Raw genomic sequence first — 18,875 nt, 5'->3', positions numbered from 1 at the left:
TTAAGGGCAAAGATGAGGAGTTATCTCACTTTTCTATGCCTTTTACCGAAGAGGGTTCCTCTCCTTTGTGTTCAAGCTGTAGGGCTGCCCCTTGAGCGTATTCATTGAAATGGTCTGATGGAGGATAACCCATCAGAAGATGGATAGGCTTTTCCATTGTATAATGAATGGCAATCTGATCTAGTTCCTTGTGTGATCACCAATTTGACACAGGTGCTGCAGAGAAGTGAGCATGGATGTGGAGAGTGGGAGGAAGGGGGAGTAGCACCTTATTCTCACATCAGGTTAGATATATTGGGGAAGATGTGCTGTGGTGAGTCCTGGCCAACCAAACCCATTTCCTCCTCATCCTCTTCCCTTCCAGAGAGTTCCTGAGCCAGGCTATAAGGAAAGTGTTGGGGGCGATTTCTTTTTTCTCCAGTGAAGAGGAAGTCTCCTAAGCCTAATTTGTTGGACCATACGTGGCATAAGGCAGCGTGATTCTGCAGTTGTTTGGTTAAGATGTACCAAGTGTCCTGTGTTTGAGGAGGAATTGGGATTTCAAACGCAGTCTAAGGATGCTGCAGAAACAGCTGTTGAATCTTTGACCAGCATCAAGATACTTTCCCAGGTGACCACTCTAGCCTCTGTGCTTCACTTATTCATGATTGTTTTATCACTCTTTTCAGGGTATTTTGAGTTAACTCTCAACATGTACGGCTTAAGGGATAGAAAATGCATCTCTTTTAGCCTAGACCATAACTTTGTGGTTATGGTGTCCTCCAGGAGCTGCAGGAAGTGAGTTGGCTTCCTGGATAAATGCTGTTAGGTTTTTATGTTACTACATCCTGCTCTGGCTGTGTTTTAGAGTGGCTGTGCTCCCTTCTTTAAAGAATGATTGTAGATCCTTTTGCCCTGAAGGAGTTTCAGGGCTCTAGAGACAGCTGCCTGAAGCTTTGAAACAGGAGGTGGAAAGGGTGGAATTTCAGATGCCTCCTGGCATGCTCTCTGGATAGATTCAGCTCATAGATTAAATCCTCCCAAGTGCTGCCTATGGAGTCCCTGCGCTTAACTTCTTGAATTTTGTTCTCAGTCAGGCACATGAAAGTTAGGGCTAGATGGAATAAAGGAAATAAAGGACTGAGATGCTTCAATTTCTAGAATAGTTTCCTTCCCAATTTCCTATCAGCTGTTCCAAGCCCTTCTGAGGATTAGTCCTTTTGATTTTTTCCTTCCCTTCCAGTTTCCTGCCCTGTTTGATTTGGTTTTCTGTCATCTCAGTATGTCTCCATGTCCAGCCCTGAGGAGGAAGCGGGCTTTTAAATGCTGCCCTTCCAGTAGGGCTGAGAGATGCCTCTTTTAATTCACCTTTTGAGAGTCTCTTATCCTCCCCTGTTTTCCTTCCACCATCTCTTCTTTCGCTCTGCAAGCAATTTTGTGAGATCAGGATAGCCCGCCTCATTTTGATAGATCAGCAGAGAGACATTTGTTTTGGAAGAGTATCATTCTATGAACCTTACTAACAAATCTCAGGGAATACCATTTTGGGCTGATCATGGTTGAGCAGTGTTGTTTTAAAGCCTTTTTTTTTTTTTTTTTTTTTTTTTTTTTAGAGCTTCAAGAAACCTTTTGAGCTGAAGATCAGGGCTTTCTACATGTGCATCAAGCCTTGTCTGCCCTTCATTTTAGGTAGGAGTGTCTTCTCCTGCACTTTACTCACTGCAAACTGGATCACAGAAGCTTGTCGAAGCGGTGTTTTTATTGTTGTTTGTTGTTGTTATTTTCAGATAGCCACTAACAAATTACAGCGTGGAATCTTGTTTGATGTAAACCTACTTGAAAAGCAGGAGTTCAGAGGTCTGACTTTTATTTCCTGAGGATGTTATGGAAAGCTGCAAAACATAATTAGCACTTTCAGTGTTCTTGGGCACAGTGAGACATCTTTGTGGTTTGTGTTGGTCTTCTACTGTGTTGTTTTACTCTCTGATTGGGACTACCCTATTCCAAGAGGGGTGGGCAACAATCCTTGCTTTGAATGGTAATGGAGAACTTGCTGTTAAGAATTGGAGCATGACTGTTACTTTTTTTCAATCTATTATATTTCCATTCAGAACATCAGTGCAGACTGATAGCCAAAGTGTTGCTTGTTTTCTGTGAGGTATATTCTGCTGCCTTTAAAGACCAAGGAACACTGAATATAGTCAAAGTGTTGCTTGTTTTCCTCTGTTATCTGTCTGCACTGATGCTTTGAAGTGAAATAAAATAGATTGAAAAACAAATTGGTATGCCCTGGCTCCTCAGAGTGAATTTTACATTATCCTCCAAGTGCTGCGTGCGCTGGCCCTTTGGAGCACCCTAGAGAAAGGTAATGACCCCTCAGCCTCTTTCAACTCTTCAAAGGCTGAATTACTTCTGGTGGGAGAGGAAAGAAAATTGAATTGCAGTACATAATTTTCCAGCTTTCCAATAACCCTCTCCATAAGGTCATCATCTCAGTAACGAGAAAACAGGAAACTGGTAAACACCCGCAAAAAGTGTTTAGATTCTGGGTTAAGGCTGTAACTGTCCTTAGCTCCCACATTGGCTCAGAGCTAAAAACAGAAAGTCTCCCATTGCTTGGAGAGCACTGTAATACCCAAGGGACTGCAGGGCCAAGAAATGCAAGGGAATGAATCTCCACTTTCTGCTCCTCTATTTATTGACTTAAATGAGAGCCTTTTGAAAAGAGCCTTTGAGTAAGTGCAAAACAAGCAGTGATGGGGTGAGCTCGTTGCACGGCTGTGGGAGGTTTTCCTGGGCTGAGACCTGAGCTTGTTTCAACAACCGTCTCCGCTTTTAGTTGCCTTGAGCGGAAGGTGAAGAGAGGAGTGCAGAGAACAAGAGGCTTGATGRGGGTGCCCCCATGAGACCCTCCCGAGCAGCTATAACAAAAGTGATATTTTCTTAGGATGGAGGAGTTGGATTCTTCCTTTTTGCTTATCTCTTTTCGTTCACTTCAGCTTTGCTGCCTGTTTTGTTTTAGTGCTTGCATATGAAGTGGTTTCTCCTTGCGCTTTTGCACGGYGGGCATAGGTTGCTCGTAGTAGGCTTTACTATCTGCACGTTGCATTTATTGCTGGTACTGTGCCACACTGGGAGCAGTGTTTGGGAGCAAGGTGCTGTCAGCAGAGGGAGCTCAAGACTGCAGGTTTGGGTGTATAAAAAGCCATGTTATGGTGTTGCTTAAATTCTTGGAAATGCAGCAACTTTTTTAATGTCAATATATATATATATATTTTGGAAAGCTAAGAAAAGTTTGCTTTCTGTATGTCCCCAAGAATTTCTGTCATGAAATGCACTTGCAGGTTGTTCACTAGGATCCTACTAATCAATGCAGAAAGTAGGTTTGGGGATTATTTTATTAATGTCAGCAGGTGTGTTGGTCAGCACCTTATAATAGCCATTAATTATGGCAATGAACGGCACATGAGATTCTCTTGCTAATGCTATAGTGGCATTAACATTCTGTGCTTGATGATAACGGCTTTCTAATGGTGCGAGAGTGCTGTGGCAGCCTTGTAACTGCAAGGGAGGGATGGTCTAATCTACTGCATCTTTGGAGCATCTATCTCTGCAGTATCTAATTGCTAAAGTGCTCAGTTCTAAATTTCAATTATCTTTTGGTGAACCTAGTGATGTGGAAGGCTTTGAATTTGTTGAATGTGGATCAAAGTAATTATATGAATAATGAACAGAAGTAACTGAAAAGGAGTTTCCAAATTAAGTTATGTAGATGGTGTTTGGGTGTTCTTATTTCTTCCTTCCGTTTTGGGGGGGAGGGGAAGGAAAAGGAAGAAATAACTAGAACTGGACTGTGAAGGGTGATGTTTGCTGGAGGGCTGTCCTAGTCCTTCTGTACTTGGGTTGATCTTTGCTAGAGTGGTAGTCCTCAGAGCAGGCCCGGGTGGTGACTGCAGCTTTATGGTGACAGGAGGACATTGATCAATTCATGATTCAGTGGAGCTGTATGAATTTTAGGTGTTTTTTCAAAAGTTGGCTTGAATTGATCAACTTTGTGGTCTCACTGGAAGTTGGTGGAACCTAAACTCTTAAACCACACTGGCATTTCCCCTGTAAGCCAGCAAGCTGGCAGGACCAGGGGTCAGGGGCTCCAGAAGCAGCCCACTTAAATCACGTTTTACTGTAAATTTGAAATTCCTAAGCAAACAAACAAACAAAAAAAGTAGTCTCATCCTTGAGCCTCAYGCCAAAGAGGATGCAGAATTAAAGAATGTCTATTCTCTTTGGCAGCACTGGATGTTTGAAACCCTGTAATTAAAGAAATACATTTCCACAAATGTATGTGATCTAATTGCTCAGAACACATATGCCAGTGCTCTAAATTGGTGTAATAAAGAAGGAGAGGTACTGCAAGGCTGCTTAGAGCTTGACCGTTTGGGTCTGTGATGGGTGAATATATCTTCTGTACTCTTGCCAGGAATAGAGAGCRGAAGGCACTGCTGCTTTCAGCATGCATTTGTGGAAGAGGCTGGTTTTATGGATGAGGTGATCCATGGCAGAGTGGGCAGACTTTTCTTCCTGGGTGTAGATGGTTCCTGCTTGTCCTTTCGTAAGAGCCACAGCTTTATTACTTAACTAACAGGCGCAATTTCATTCCTGATACTGGAAGTTCTTCAGCTCTAGGGAAGGAGTGGGTGGACTAATGCTGCTATTACATTAAGCCTGGCAAAAGAAATGGCTTTTTTCACCCACGTACAACAGCAACACTGCTGATGTCAGCTTAATTATTCCTGATTTACAACATTGTGGGAGGATAGTGGAGTGTGGGTGTGTTTAATAGGCTTGAAGCGCAGGTGGCCAGTCCTGCGCATGGGTGAGAGGAGGTGGATCTGAGACTTGGAAAGCAGCAGAGGTGAGCCACTGCCAACCACCTCACCTTACTGATGTGCCTGGAGAAATGAAGCGTGTTCTCACTGCTGGGAAACAGGAGGATGAGATAGCAGTAATTCCTTGGGTTTCCTTGCCTTCATGGAAAGGACTCTCCAATGCTGTGTGCTCCCTCAGAGGTATTCAGATGGAGAGCATGACCACCTCTGCTTTGAGGTGGTATGAAGACAGTTAATGACTTTGCTGGTTTCCTGACAATTGAAAAACAAGGTGCACACTAAACCACCAACCAGTTGCTCGGCTGTCTGCGGCTTTGTGTGAAATGATGGCTCCTGGCTCCTCCTGCCTTTCTGCAGGTGCAGTAGCTGCTGCCTTGCCAAAGCTTGTCCACAGGCAGCAAATCCTGCCTCCTACAAAGTCTGAACTCTGCAGGGGCTATGCCTTGTGGGAGTGAAGCACCAGCTCATTTGCTACCCTGCCTGCAGGAATCAGCTGTGAGTTGGGGTTTGCTCCTTGTTATAATCCTGCCTGTCTGCAAAGCAGTAGTTYGAAGTGGTGTATGAGCATCAGCTCATTGAACCTCATGCCCTGATGATAAGCAATATCACTGCTGTTTCCTATGGGAGAGGAGGAAGCTAGGTGCAGAGATGTTAAGTAAAGGTCACGTATGTTGTGTCTATCCTTGAGCTCTTTCTTAGTGTTYGTGCTGATTTGTTGCAGCACCACCATCAGCACCAGTGTTAGTCCTAGTGTGTAGACAAGGCAGTAATATCTTTATCTTGTCTAGCTTAGATAAAAAGTCTAGATATCCTGCTGATAAAAATTCTGTTGGCAGATGCTCTATTACTGTTCTCCCTGCTGGGGGTGGGGGGAGGAACCTGCTGGAGAGGATCTCAGAGATGGGATTAGGACTCTGGACTTCTGCCTCTCACTTCCATRTATTGTCTGCTCTCTTGTTCCCATGAATGCTCCGAAGTCAGGCCTAAAGGTCCTTATGGAAGGGCAGAGCTTGCAGACTAGTGTAGCACTCACCTGTCATAGCCATTGCAACAGAAAGCAGCAGCTTCTACCTCATGATTGCTCAGCAGGCTGGGGAGTTGCTCCCCTGCTAAGCTTGGAAGTGCAGGGCAATTTTGTTGGTTTTCGGAGCTCTTTCTCCAAATGTTGTATTGTTTTTCAGAAGCCTGGGGGTGATTTTGGGTTCTTACAGGCCACAACAAGGAATATAACATCTATTGTGGGTGCTTCCTGACGTGTCAAAAAGGTGCCTTCAGCCARTGCTGTCTGTGTCCAATAATTAATYRTCATGYAGCAGCTGAGGTTGGATGTCTGTCTTTAGTCTTCCTTGCCTGTTGGTCCTCCTAGGACTTACAGCTTGGGGAAAGTATGTGGATCTTACCATGTTGCTTGTAAGTCAATGAAGTAGGACTGCTGTGTACTTAGAAAAAAAGTGTTGAAGACTCCAGAGTTTTTCACAGCTCTAGTGTCCCTGCTGATCTTAGCTRTGCTGTGGGGAGAAGCTTAACTGGTCCCAAACCATTTAGCACTTTATAGGTCAAAACCAACACCTCAGATTTTCTGTAAATATTCTGAACAGATTCTCCTGCACTGGTGCCCCATCTGCCCTCTTAAACCTAGCTGCTGAATCCAGCATTAGCTCCCGCTTTCTGGATACAAATGAAAGCCTGGCATTATGGTACCTGATCTGAAGAGTATTCACATCTATTTGAACCTGATGTTAGGAGTCGTGTCAGGGAGGCTCTACCTTCCTTTTCACTTAGTATTTCTGCCCAAGCTTTTTCTCAAGTATTTGTGTTTTCAGCAGCATCTAGACTCTTCAGCAAGTTACTGCACTGGAGCTGAATTTTGAGACTGTGACTTCGGAGTGGGGCTTGTTGTTGCTGTACCACTTAATTGCAACATAGTAGATTAGTAGGTGGTGTAAACACTAAGCTAACATTACTTTCCAGTTTATTTCCATCTTGCTACTCACTGAGCAAAGTGCTAATGAGATCCTTTGTTTTTTCTCTAGCTGGTTTTTGTGAAAACAGCGTGGACATCGGAGCATGACGAGGCCGACAGACTGTAGGCACCATGGAGCTTCCCAGTTACAGCAAGCAGTTGCTGCAGCAGCTGTATGCTCTCTGCAGAGAGCAGCAGTTTTGCGATTGCACCATCTTCATTGGGACTGTGCATTTTAGAGCGCACAAGGTTGTTCTGGCTGCTGCCAGTCTGCTTTTCAAATCCTTGTTAGATAGCACGGACACCATCTCCATAGATGCTTCTGTGGTGACCCCGGAGGAGTTTGCGCTCTTGCTGGAGATGATGTACACTGGTAAACTCCCATTGGGGAAACACAACTTCACCAAAGTCATCTCTGTGGCAGATAGTCTGCAGATGTTTGATGTAGCTGTTAGTTGCAAAAACCTCCTCAGAGACCTCATCAGTTGTTCAAGTCACGGTCAGGTAGTGAGAGATGTCTCCAGCCAGGCAGCAGACTCATCAGCAAATGATGCTGAAGCTAATAATCTGCCCCAATCTGAGAAACTTCCTTCTGAAGTGAAAACAGATACCCTACTCCCTCAAAAAGCTTCCTCTTCTCCTGGCCCTGCAGAAGTAGAAATGGAAGCAGATGTTTCTGGCCAGGAACTCAACATGAATCACACTTTGGTTCATCAGGACGTAATGCCAAGTGACTCCAAATCCTTCAGGGAAGAGTCAAGCTCTCATTCAGATCACCATTCCCATGCAGAGCTGGGTAGCTGTGTGGAAGAGGAGGTTGCTGAGCCTCTGGAGAAGAGAAGAATTGCTGATTTAGGTGAGGGATTAAAGGTCTAGAAAGAGCATTGCCTTATAGCGATTTGCAACCGTATTGACTCTTATTTCCCTATTTTGGGGGATTGGGGGATCTTTTTGTGTGTGGGTGTTTTTTTTTTTTTAGTAAGTCCTGGATTGTGTGCAGCACTGAAATCTACTCCTTTTCTGTAAGGGCTTCCTTCCCTTGGCACTGTGCAATACCCGCCTCTGACCTTTATGGTTGTTTTGCTCATACTGTTTTACCATACTCTTCTCACCTGTGGATGTGCTTGTCTGATGTTCATGGAGTCTGTTCAGCGCAGAACATGAGGCAGACAAGACTATAACAGTAGGTGAACAGAGATGCCTACTACTGCTACCCTATCCTTTAAACTCCTGTTCAGCATAGGAGGAAAACGGAGGCTGAATTAGATTTAAAATAAATGTTCCATATATAACTAGTATTAAAGAAACTGTTGGTGTTCCCTCCAGGCTGCATGGTATCTTTAGAAGGGATTTATGAGTCACAGTTTCACTATTATAGCCAATATGCTGGTTACAAACTGTCTTTCAATCACGTGATGCTTTCTGCGAATGCCTTCAATTAGCAAATAACATGTTTTTTCTCACGCAGCAACAGAGGGCAAAAGCTGTAAACTGGATTTCTTTCTTCAGTATGAAAGCGTGTTCTCTGAGGCCCTTTCTGATGTCCAGACTGTGGTGAAAAAACTAGAAGAGTATGGAGAAATTGATGCCTCTCAAAGGGAGGTAGGTGGGTTTACTGGATAAATGATACACCTTTTTTTTTTTTTTTTTTTTGGTCCATGCTGCTGAGGGCTAAAACAGTTTGGGCCCAGTTTAGAAAATCTCTTTGGGAAAACAGCCTCTCTGGTGCTGTGTTGCTTGAAGGGCAACATGTGCTCCCCTCAACAATACCTCTGAGAGAAACATCTGTAAGAGCAAGCTGCTTGTACATATAGGGGGAAAAAATATATGCACATGCACCACCCTGCAGATATCTTCATTGCATTCTAGGGGAGCTTTGACATTGCTTTCTCTCTTCCTGTTTATGGCAAATACTTTAGGAACTGTATCAGTTTATAAATGACTGACATGTGAGATCCCAAAATAGACTTCCTGAGCCCTCAGCAAAGGCTTGCCSTGGAGCATCTGCTCCATTCTGCATATCACAGGCCTCTCCTAAGGGGTACTGGAAGGGGTCGCAGATATGCGGTGTGCTGGTCTGTCACCTCATGGTGCTTCTCGTGGCAACATGCCATTTTAAAAGCAGTTGTTGCTGATGAATCCTACTTGAGTTGATATCGAAGGATATTCGAGATGGGTGCTTGGTTATTACTGCAGGATGTTCTGGGTTTTGAACGATAGTAGCCAGATGCCAGCCATCGTGCTGGCTCAAAGCCACCAAAGAAATGGTGAGTTACTTCCACAGCAGCACTGCTGTCACTAGTGGATTTGCGTGATGACTGTGCAGTGGCACAAGGAGCCTGAAAATGAGTATAGCAATTCGAAGGTAGACGCTCACCCTGGCAGCCCTCTGCTTCTTGAGCACAATATCTGGGGAAAGAGCTGTGGCCATTATAAGAGTGACTATGGTACCATGACATAGGTGTGCGTGTGTGTATACATGTGTATATATATATGTTTTATATATATAAAAGTTAAATTGTGTGTGTGTATACACACACACGTATAAATTAAGTCACTTAGGCTTTGTTTTTGATGGAGCTGTTCTTAGGCCAGACTATCTAATTGCATGAATTACCCYATTTACCTTTTGCACGTGTATTTTGTTATTAACCCTTCATCAGCTCCATTGTTAGCTGACCTTTCAAACCCTAGAAATGCTGTTTCTTGGGATGCTGGGCTGGAATGATCTCTTACATCTCAAAAGTTTGTTGGATGGAAAGCCGTGTGGTTTTGTCAGCTGGGCTCTATAGTACTAGTTTGACTGTGCAACTTGAGATGTTTTGGTCATGACGACTTTCTGCTTTTGAAAACCCAAGCCAACATCTTTATTAGAAAAAAAATATATATATATTCCAGTGACAGCAGGGAGGAGAATTCCCTTAAGCTGGGAAATGCAAATTTCTTCTCTGATGAACCTTTGAATGTTTGTGTGAGAGTTCTTGTTCCCTTAACTGCTGTGGCCTTCACAAGACTTGTTTGACAGTGCTGAACCTAAAACCCCTGGAGCCCTAGGAGGGAGAAGTAGGTCCTAATTTGTGTCTGCAGTAGAAAGCCCAAGCCTGGYGGGCTGATGGGCACCTCTGAGTGAGTGTGTCTGTGTGTGTTTTACCCCTCAGAATCCTCCTGGACCCTACAGAAGAATCAGATTTTCATTTGCTCTCTCATCTTTCTAATTAAAAAATAAGTCAGTTTTAAGGTTTTTACCTATTCTGCACCCTTCAATTAGTCCTGTGGCTGGAACAGAGCCTAATAGAGGGTGTTGTGCTTGTGTGATGTGTATGGACACTGAGCCAGGAGGAATCTGGCAGCTCTACCACATCATGCTGTATACATAAGCCATGTGGGCATGCTCTCCTCACTTGCTTATGTTGCCTCCCACTGTTGTAGGACAGAAAGACATGCAAAATGACAGGCTCTGTGTACCAGGGAGATGCACTGGCTTCCTTCTGCTGTGGCTTAATAGCTCCATTTTCTTTAATTTTGTTGTAACGGTTATGTTTCTCGTTTCTTCAACACTGCCAAAGTCTTAGCTCTGCAGATGAGGTCTGTGGACCATACCCTGGCGTTCTGGCTTCRAAATGAGTTGCGGCAGCAGAATCCAAACAGGAAGTTTTAGACCTCAAGGATAGTTTAGATATCTGACTGCAGAGTGGCACCTGGACAATTTTTCTGCAGCTATAAATAAATGCTGAATAAATGAGAAATGGATTTTCTTTAAGCCTTCCCAAAAAATCACTTCTCAGCTGCGACAAGCATGAAAAGTGTCAGCCCCAAAGGTAGTGGCGAGAGGAGAGGGGACTGCAGCCTATCATAAGTAAGGGCTTAGATGGAAACTCTCGGCTCAGCCAGATCTATCACTTCTTGAGCTTCCCCKCTGGGATAAGCAGATCTGTAGGTACCAGCACCAAATCCAGGCTCTGTTTCCAGCAGCGGAGTAGCTTTTTCCTCCACAGAGACCTAGAGTTTTCTTTGGGGAAACACAGTAGCGCGATTTAAAGTTGTACTTAAAGTGCAAGTTCAGCTCGAAAGCCCCCAGCTCGAGGTCTGTAATTAAGGCTGAAATTGTGTCGGTGGACACAATTTCCCTTCCTTCCCCCCCCTCCATTGTATTATTTTATTAGTTATTTGYTTGAAGTCTCAGCTGCCTCGGGGCAAGTAAAAGTCAGTTTTGAAGCCAGAGGGATGACCATAATGAGACCACAGGATGAGCAGAGTTGCCTTTGTTTCAGAGTAAGTAATTTGGCTGGTAGCACTTGCTTGCGGCCGAGGAGAGAGTTCCCATCCCTCGCGCACGTCCTCCTCCTGCTCACGAGGCTTTTGTGGGTAGATTTTTCTCTCCAGGCAAGCAGTATTGTATTTTTGACAGCAAAGCCTGGCCAAGGCGCGGGACTGTGGCTTGTGGGTGTTCGTGGGGATTTTGCAAGGCTGCCTGTGAAAGCAGAGGCTGTTCAGCCTCCTCGGATTTCAGCAGGAATTTGCCTAGGACACAATCCTCCTGTGTTCCTGTTCCTTTGCTTGTTAGCTTTTTGTGGCTTTTCCCATCCGTGAATAGGTGCCTTGTTCCTTACTGCGGGCACGTGGCCTTGCCGAGGAAGGGCTTATGCTGTACTCCTGTCTTCTCCCCTTGGGCAAGTGCTTCCTTATTTCCTGATACATCCAGCTGAGATTTGTTAGGTCACGGGTTTTTTCCCTGAGGAAATTTATGGTGCAGGGCTGGCTTTTCTGAGAACCCTTACTCTTCTCTAGGTTTGCTCCTATTTTCTATTCCCTGGGCTGAAAAATGCAGACGTACCCTTGACGAGTTGGTTTTCTATTTAGAGAGATATGCTTTTTTTTGTTGTTTTTTTTGGGGGAGGGTGTGGGGGGTTGTTTTTTGTTTAGAATCTTTCTGTGCATCTCGCATAAACTATTCCTATCTAATTTGGTTTTGGCCTGGATGAAACCTGCTTGAAAATGAGAACGAGCCTGAAACTGCAGTAATTTGGGGAAGCACAGAAGAGCTTTGCTGATGTCAAGTCTTATATTCCTGTGCTCTCTTAAGAGAAACTCAATTCAAATTATTGCACAGCTCATTTGTTCCCTCTGCTACTGGGTTCAGATGAAGTGGGGGAGTGTTGATTCTCTCCTGTAAAATAGATGTCACTGTGCTTGTGGATCACTTCTGTTGTATATAGGCCTGTCCAATTATTGTCACCCTTTGTTTGCAGCTGCAGGAATTTCGGGATGCAGCGTAAGAAATGAGCCTCCTGTTATCTTCTGCATCCTGATTAGGAGTGATAGCTTGCATGTGTTTTTTTTTTTTTTTTTTTTTTTTTTTTTTTTTTTTTTTTTTTTTTTTTTTTTTTTTTNTTTTTTTTTGTCGTGGCAAAACTTGAGAGCTTTTCTTCCTCTGTTCTAGTATACTTGTGTTTTGGTGGAGGTTTTGGTGGCGCTTCTGTTCTTGCTGTGCAGAGCAAACTGATTGTCAGGGGTTCGTCATGTTGCCTTCCTGGCACTGGAGGCTCCTATCAGTCACATGCCAAATACAAGTTTGAAAAACCAAAAGGGCGTCAGGTATCTGAATGACAAATGGGAGCATAGGGTGTGTGTTCTCCCCTRTGATTACTGTGTGCCCAGCGATGCTTGATGAGCTTCATGGTTTGGTTATGGCCTCAGAAATTTTCTGTGGTCCGAGTGTGTTGAACCAGTCCCTGTACTGTCTGGGCCATGTGGGTGGTAGCTCTGCCTGTGCTGGGATGCAAGGCTGTGATGACTCTTCTGCACTTGCTTCATCTTGTGCACTTCAAAAGTTACTCAAGGGAGGGGAATCCAACAACAACTTTCGTTCACAGCGAGCTGATCGTTGCGTCTCTGACGTTTTCCTGATGGAGTCTTCTCCTTTACAAACAGGAGGCCTCGTGGTAGATTTTGCAGCTTGCAGAAAGGTGTGTGCAGCTTTCCTTGGGGAGTGTGTAAATAGGGTTGAATTATTGAAACAATTTACCAGTTCAAGGATGTTTGTATGTGCATGTGTGTTTTTTGTTAACTGAACATGCTTTGGCTTATGAGAGTGAGGGAGGGGTTTGAGGGGAAACAAGCTTCTGCTCTGACCCTAAATTTTGTGGCTTTCCAGCCCGTACTTTGACCCACCATTTTTTAGGTGTTTGCGTTAGCTCTAAAGCTGCTATTTAAGGGAGATCACTCAATAATAGTTTTAAAAGTGGCTTTTTGCTGAGATCTGCTTCTGAGCCAGCAGCTCTCAGACTTGATGTGCTCTCACGGTAGGAGCAGGTTTATCACTGAGATGTGAAAAGCTCCAAGATAACTCCGTGTTCTTCTGTGTACGAGGAAGATGCAGTGACTGTTTGGGCTAGTGACCACACAGACTCAGCTCTGCACTCCCTTCTTTCCTCTCTTCTCTGGAGAAGCTTGTAGATAAACATGAGATTCAGATCCATGGGARTTCATTGGTCAGTGCAACACGGTGGGATAATGCAAGTCATCTTTGAAGAGTGCAAGTTGCTGGATCACATTCTGGCTGCAGATTGACCTTTCATGAAAAATGCATGTGATGTTTGATCATAGGACTTGGTCTAAATTTGAAGAGCTGCATTAACAATGACACATGCTGTTCCTGTAATGCTTTCAGGAGAGTTTTTACAAACTGCGGTGCTTCTYGTAGAAGTTCCTGTTGAGAGCTTGCCTCAAGGCTGCAGTGGAAATAGGGAAGTTTGAGACGAGCTGGTGCTGAGAGGGCTTTCTTTTGGGGTCTGATCGTTGTGATACTGAGCACGTTCATGAGCTGTTCRGAGCATTGTGGGTGCCAGAACTGACACCCTCAATCAGGGTTGGATTTCCCAATGGATGTTGAACACAGCTCAAGTCTAAGCCAGCTCTTGATGCCGTGGTTTCCCTGCCTGAAAAGCCTGATGCTTYCCTTGAAGCTGAGTGTGTGCTGATGGACAGGCAAGTTGGGTGAATGCTGGACTTGCTCAAGATGACTGAGCTGATACGATATGAACAGAGCTAACAGGAGCTGCTGGGTGCCAAATAGCTGTGTGGATTTGTCTCTGAAAGATTTTGCAAGTGTCCTAGCCAGTGAAAGCCTGATGGATCATGCCACARTATTTATGCAGCATGGGCCTCAGCTCTTCAAGGCTTTATCATTGGGAAGGATTCACAACCTTAATTCCAACGGAAAGGAAGCTGGGATTCCAGCTAACRCCAATCTTTCTCCTGTTCTTCCTGGATCTTGGGGAATTGTCAGTGCTTTGAAGCAACTCTAAAATGCACTATGTGCTCTTTCAAAACAATGCTAAAAGGCTGTTTTTCCCATTGAGCAATGTTTCTGAGGAAAGGCCTTCCAGAAGGAGACTATAAATAGCAGAGCCTTTCAGCTTCTGAAAACTCATTTCCATTAACCAAAAGCATGCACTGAGGAAGGGCTGTTATCTGGAGTTCTGGGTAGCAAAGCTGTGCTGATTTTAATTTTAAAAAATTGCRAAAGTGCAAGTTATATTCCCTCCATATTGGAGAGGGGGAWCYCTGTATTTGGCAAAGTGCTGAACASCTTTGGGAAGGTGAGAGTCAAAGCATTTTGCATTTTACAGGATCAATCCCATCTAGAAGGGGCCAGGCATGCAAACCTTGAACAAACATGGTCTGGTTATCAAGTCTCATTACAAACTGATGTTTGCATTTAATAAATAAATAAACGTAAAGTTTGTTCTTCAGCACGTCTGCTGCATCTTTTAGCTCTTTATGACAGAGCCCTTCATGTCCATGTCTCTCTGATCGGCAAGAAAAACGCCGTTAGCAGGTAAAAGCTGGGACTCCTGCAGCTCTCCCTCTGTGGATACTCTTTGCAATAGGTCAGTGCGCTGTCACACAGCCCTAATATATGAGCGTTTACACCAGCTAGGAAGAGCAAGTCCACCGTCCCCGTGGTGCGGCCTCAAGCAGTTACATTCAGCCTTTTTATCATAGAAATAAAAATGACAATGACAGCAGAAAATGGCTGTTCTCTCTGGAGCTGGGCTAAGCTCTCTACTTCAAAGGTACTTTTATAGCATCCCTGGAGYCTCTAATAAAGGACGCCTGCTCTGAAACGCTGGCTTTTCTCCTTGAGAGTTAGGGAGCGTGTGTCTTAAGGGGCAATATTTACAGCATTTAAAGGGCTCCAGGGAAATGGGAGTAAGAGTTCCAGCTTATTCTTCTCCTTTATTTCCTGAACCATGCAGGCATGTTTGCTTCTGGTTGCCATTTTGGGTCGCAGGAGTGGGATTTAGAGCTCAGGGCTTGATTGCCAGGCATGCCAACAGCGCACCTAGCATTTGTATACATCATCTCCAAAGCCTGAACTAAAAGCTTTTGCTGGGAGTCATGACTCTGTTGCAACTTGAGGACAGTTTCATAGATGGTACTTACTTAAAATGCTTTACTTCCTGTGCAAGTGATTTTTTTTTTTTGGCAGCATAATCTAATATTCCTTGTGCTAGCCTTGGACTTCCAAAATAGCGGTGTTTTAAATGTTTTATTAGGTCTCTTAAAATTATCAGTATTTGACTCTTAAAGAAGATCCTGTCTGAGAAGATCTCTTTGGTGCTAGAATAGGGCTGTTCACCAGCTAGAGTTTCTGACTCTRTAAAGATAAGCTGGCAGATGGAGCTCGCTACCCTCTTTCCGGGGATGGATGGCTGTGAATGGGAGCATGGCCTGTGGTTGGGTTCAAGGCAAGGTGCCTKGTCTGCCAGCGAGCTCGGTTTCCACACCCGCTTGCCCCTGAACTAAAAAAACCTGACATCCTGCTTTTTGTGTAAATCTGTACAACTGACTCTGTTATTAAACCTTCCTTTCATTTATCTGTTCTCCTGTAGGCTCTGGTGGCCTGTTTAGAAGAGATGGAGGAAGAGTCAGTGTTCAAGAAACTGCTGGGCAAAGTGAAGGACGGACAGAGCCTGGATGCTCAAACCCTTGTGTCTATCTTGAAGCTGTTTCAAGACTCGAATCCCAGGCTAAAAGAAGCACTCTTGGAGAGAGAACTGGACAGTGGAGAAGCCCTACAGCAAGCAGGTAGAGAAGTGGGTACAGCCTCTGACAAAGTGGTTGGGTAAATATGTAGGCAAAGCAGATCTGCCAAAACCTGTTCTCATCCCCTTGGCAAGCTGCAATGCTTTAGCGTTTTGTTCAGGCCCTGTATTCTGGCGATATGTAGTAGGTTTRTTGCGTGCTTGCCAAGATCCTGGAGCATTTCCATCCCACAGCAATGGGGTTGCRGGAAGCACAGGGCTCCCAGGAGTATTCTCTAGCCGTTGCTACTGGATCAATGGCTGTGCAGCCAGTGTGGGTCAGAGCACAGCTGTGCCTTAGGATTGAAAACTCCTTTCTTGCTCAAGTCTGACACAAAGCAGTGGCCTTGCAAACCTGGTGTTAACCTCCAGCTTACTTTATGGCTTTGTGCTCTGTTAGATAAATGAGACGTTTTTCTTTCATAGAGTTTAAAGAGAATAGTAAAGTGGCTTTCCTCTGCAGCTTGTGCTTGAGATGAGCTTTGCTATTCACTTAGATCTTTCACAAAGTCTCACTCACTTCAGGAGCCTGTCAGTTCCTTCAAACTGACTTGTTTCTTCTTGTGTTTCTGAATCTCTCCCCACCCCCCTCCCCTAGAGAGCACAGAAGAGGGAAAGACCCTGGCCACTCTTCTATTGGATTGCAGGGAAGAGCTGATCCAGAGTGTAACACAGCTGAGCCCTATTGTAGAGTTTCTGGAAACAGCAGAAGAGGGATTCCTGACCACCTTGGAGAAGCGGGTAACAAATCTGAAATAAGGAAAGCTCTGTATGTGTGAGGTGCGTGYGTGTGTGTGTCTGCAAAGCACCTTCTCCTCACGTGGCTTGCCAAGCCTCRCCTGCTGGTTGCTTTCTGCCCTTTGCTCAGCCCAGATTGCACGTGTTGTCTCAGTTTCTTCTCTGTTGGACCATGGGAATATTGAAAGCTGAACTGCAAAGGTAATGTCAAGATCAGGATGAGCACTGCCTCRCATTGTGCCAAATGCTCCTGCTAGCTGAGCCTGAGGAAGAGGAAACACTTAGCATTTGTTGKAGGATCTGAAAATTTTATTTTTGTGAGTGTACAGCAGGCACGGGCTTCTGCAGTAGAGCTTGGTTTCCACAGAACCGTTAAAACCTTTGTGCTACCGGCCTGCCAGTTGGATAGTATGTGCTCGGTTATTGTCTTACCTTTCAGCTAACTCTCCCAGGATTTCTTTTCTTTAACTCTGGGCACACGGTTGCTTGTAAATGTACCGCATCCACTGACTTTTTTTTCTTTTGATGTGTTGAATGCAGCACTTGGTGGGGGGAACTAATGCTTCCTTGTAAGCAATTGTTATGTATGCTGATTTTTCAGAAGGTATAGAGGACAAAATACATATCACCGTTTTCTTTTGTGTGCTGGAGGGGCTGCCTATGCTGCTGATAATTGCAAGGTGCCCTGGCATGCTGCTTTTGGCACACAGCTTGCAGACCTTCTGTCCTAGTTAGTCACATCACTTTTTCTTTTTTCTTTTTTTTTTTCTTCCCCCTTGCCCTGGCACGAGATTATTCCAAGTGGAAAGTACTGTTGTGCTCAGTGGCATGAATGATGTCTGCTTTCTGTCTGAGTGAGTCTGACTAGAGGCCATGAYAGGAGGGCTAAAAACCTCTGCCCTTCTTGTAGCCCTCTTACAACGATAAAGCTTCCAATGTGGAGCAGCTCTGAGTCTGAACGCAACTCGTTGTAGGACCAGAGAAGGTGCCACCAGCAGAATCATCCACCTTATCTTTGTGGGCTGAAGGTGTGACTAGTGTTTGATAATTTTTTTTTTTTTTCCCTCTAAAAGAAGAATGGCTGAGCCTGGAATGGGAGTGTGAGAGGAAAGAAGAGTGTGAATGCGGCAAAGGATTCAGCATCTACTGGGGATATTATGGTTGTCAGCAGAGATCCRTTAGGGGGGTGCCTGGAGCCGAGCTCTTAGCCATGAGAATTGCACCAGCGGTGGAAAGATTAAAGTTTTTGTATTTGCCTTTGCTCTTAAAAGCTGAACATTTTCCCTGAACTGTCTTTTTTGTCTTTGTGAAATTAGATATCTAAAATACAGGCCTTTTCTGTCTCCCTTTCTTTTGAAAARAGGAAAAAAACAARACAAAAAACAAACAACCCTTCAGCCATCATAATTCTGCCTCTTGGGCCTAGGATCCAGCTTTTAATTACATGATCATACGCTACTGTGTTCATGGGATTCCTGCCTTGTTCGGTAAAGGGGTAGTTATTCAGTATTTCTTTTTATCCCTGTCAGTCAGTGTATGCTCCCAAACTGCGGTTGCTGCAGAGCCTTCAAACCCTGCTCTGAATACAAAATCCTTCTGCTCTCCATGGATTCCCTTCGTGCTCTTGTCTTAGCGCACAGGTACCGGACAAATGAGTGAACGTATCTTGGGAGCACTGTGATGAGATTGGGTGCATAGTCTTCCTCTGCTGTGCACAGGGGGGTGAGGCACAGGAAATTAAGGTTGAAATTGCCAAGAGTAGACTGACCTTGACTGAGCTTTTTTTTTTGTTTTAAGGTTTGGCTTATTTCTCCCCCGATAAGTGGAAAAATGCTTAATTATTTCAAAGGAGTTAAGTTGATTGAAACGATGGGCTTTTGTGGCCCACGTGCAGTTGAGATCTCTGTCTCAGGTGGAGTCCTGGGAAAATGTACATGGAATTAGCAGCCACCTCTGAAGGCTTCATCTTAACTCATTCATCCAGCATCACATAAGAATGCTGGGCCAGCAAAGATAGCATCTAGTTCTCCAAGGTTTCACAAACATGACTTTCCTCTTTCTTCTTGTATTCACAGCCTCATTAGCTACATATTTATTCAGCAAGAGAAGCGTGAGTCTTACATATAACAGCCTTTTTTCTAGGCAGCTAGAATCTTTGCTGTGCTTGATCCAAGCTGTGCATGGAGAAAAACTCTTGTGTTAACTGTTAATATATTTAAT

General features: G+C 44.4%; 1 protein-coding gene across 9 annotated transcripts in view; it reads left to right on the top strand.

The window, feature by feature from the left end:
- Positions 1–506: 506 nt before the first annotated feature.
- The window catches only part of ZBTB40 (zinc finger and BTB domain containing 40), a 61,470-nt gene continuing 43,101 nt past the window's right edge, over positions 507–18,875 (top strand). For all 9 annotated transcript variants that reach the window (XR_014895870.1, XR_014895871.1, XR_014895869.1 and 6 more), the window contains exons 1-6: positions 507–610; positions 1,593–1,668; positions 6,899–7,684; positions 8,297–8,430; positions 15,726–15,921; positions 16,516–16,658. Coding sequence is in view for 5 of the 9 variants with exons in the window: in XM_085305180.1 (XP_085161306.1) it covers positions 6,961–7,684; positions 8,297–8,430; positions 15,726–15,921; positions 16,516–16,658 (1,197 nt within the window). In the remaining 4 variants the exon portion in view is untranslated. The remainder of the gene's footprint in view (positions 611–1,592; positions 1,669–6,898; positions 7,685–8,296; positions 8,431–15,725; positions 15,922–16,515; positions 16,659–18,875) is intronic.

Source organism: Rhea americana, unplaced genomic scaffold, assembly GCF_003343005.1.
Source record: "Rhea americana isolate MKP2758 unplaced genomic scaffold, rheAme1 scaffold_217, whole genome shotgun sequence".
Lineage (NCBI taxonomy): Eukaryota > Metazoa > Chordata > Aves > Rheiformes > Rheidae > Rhea > Rhea americana.
Note: the sequence above shows the minus strand (reverse complement) of the source record. Positions and strands in the feature narration are given on the sequence as shown.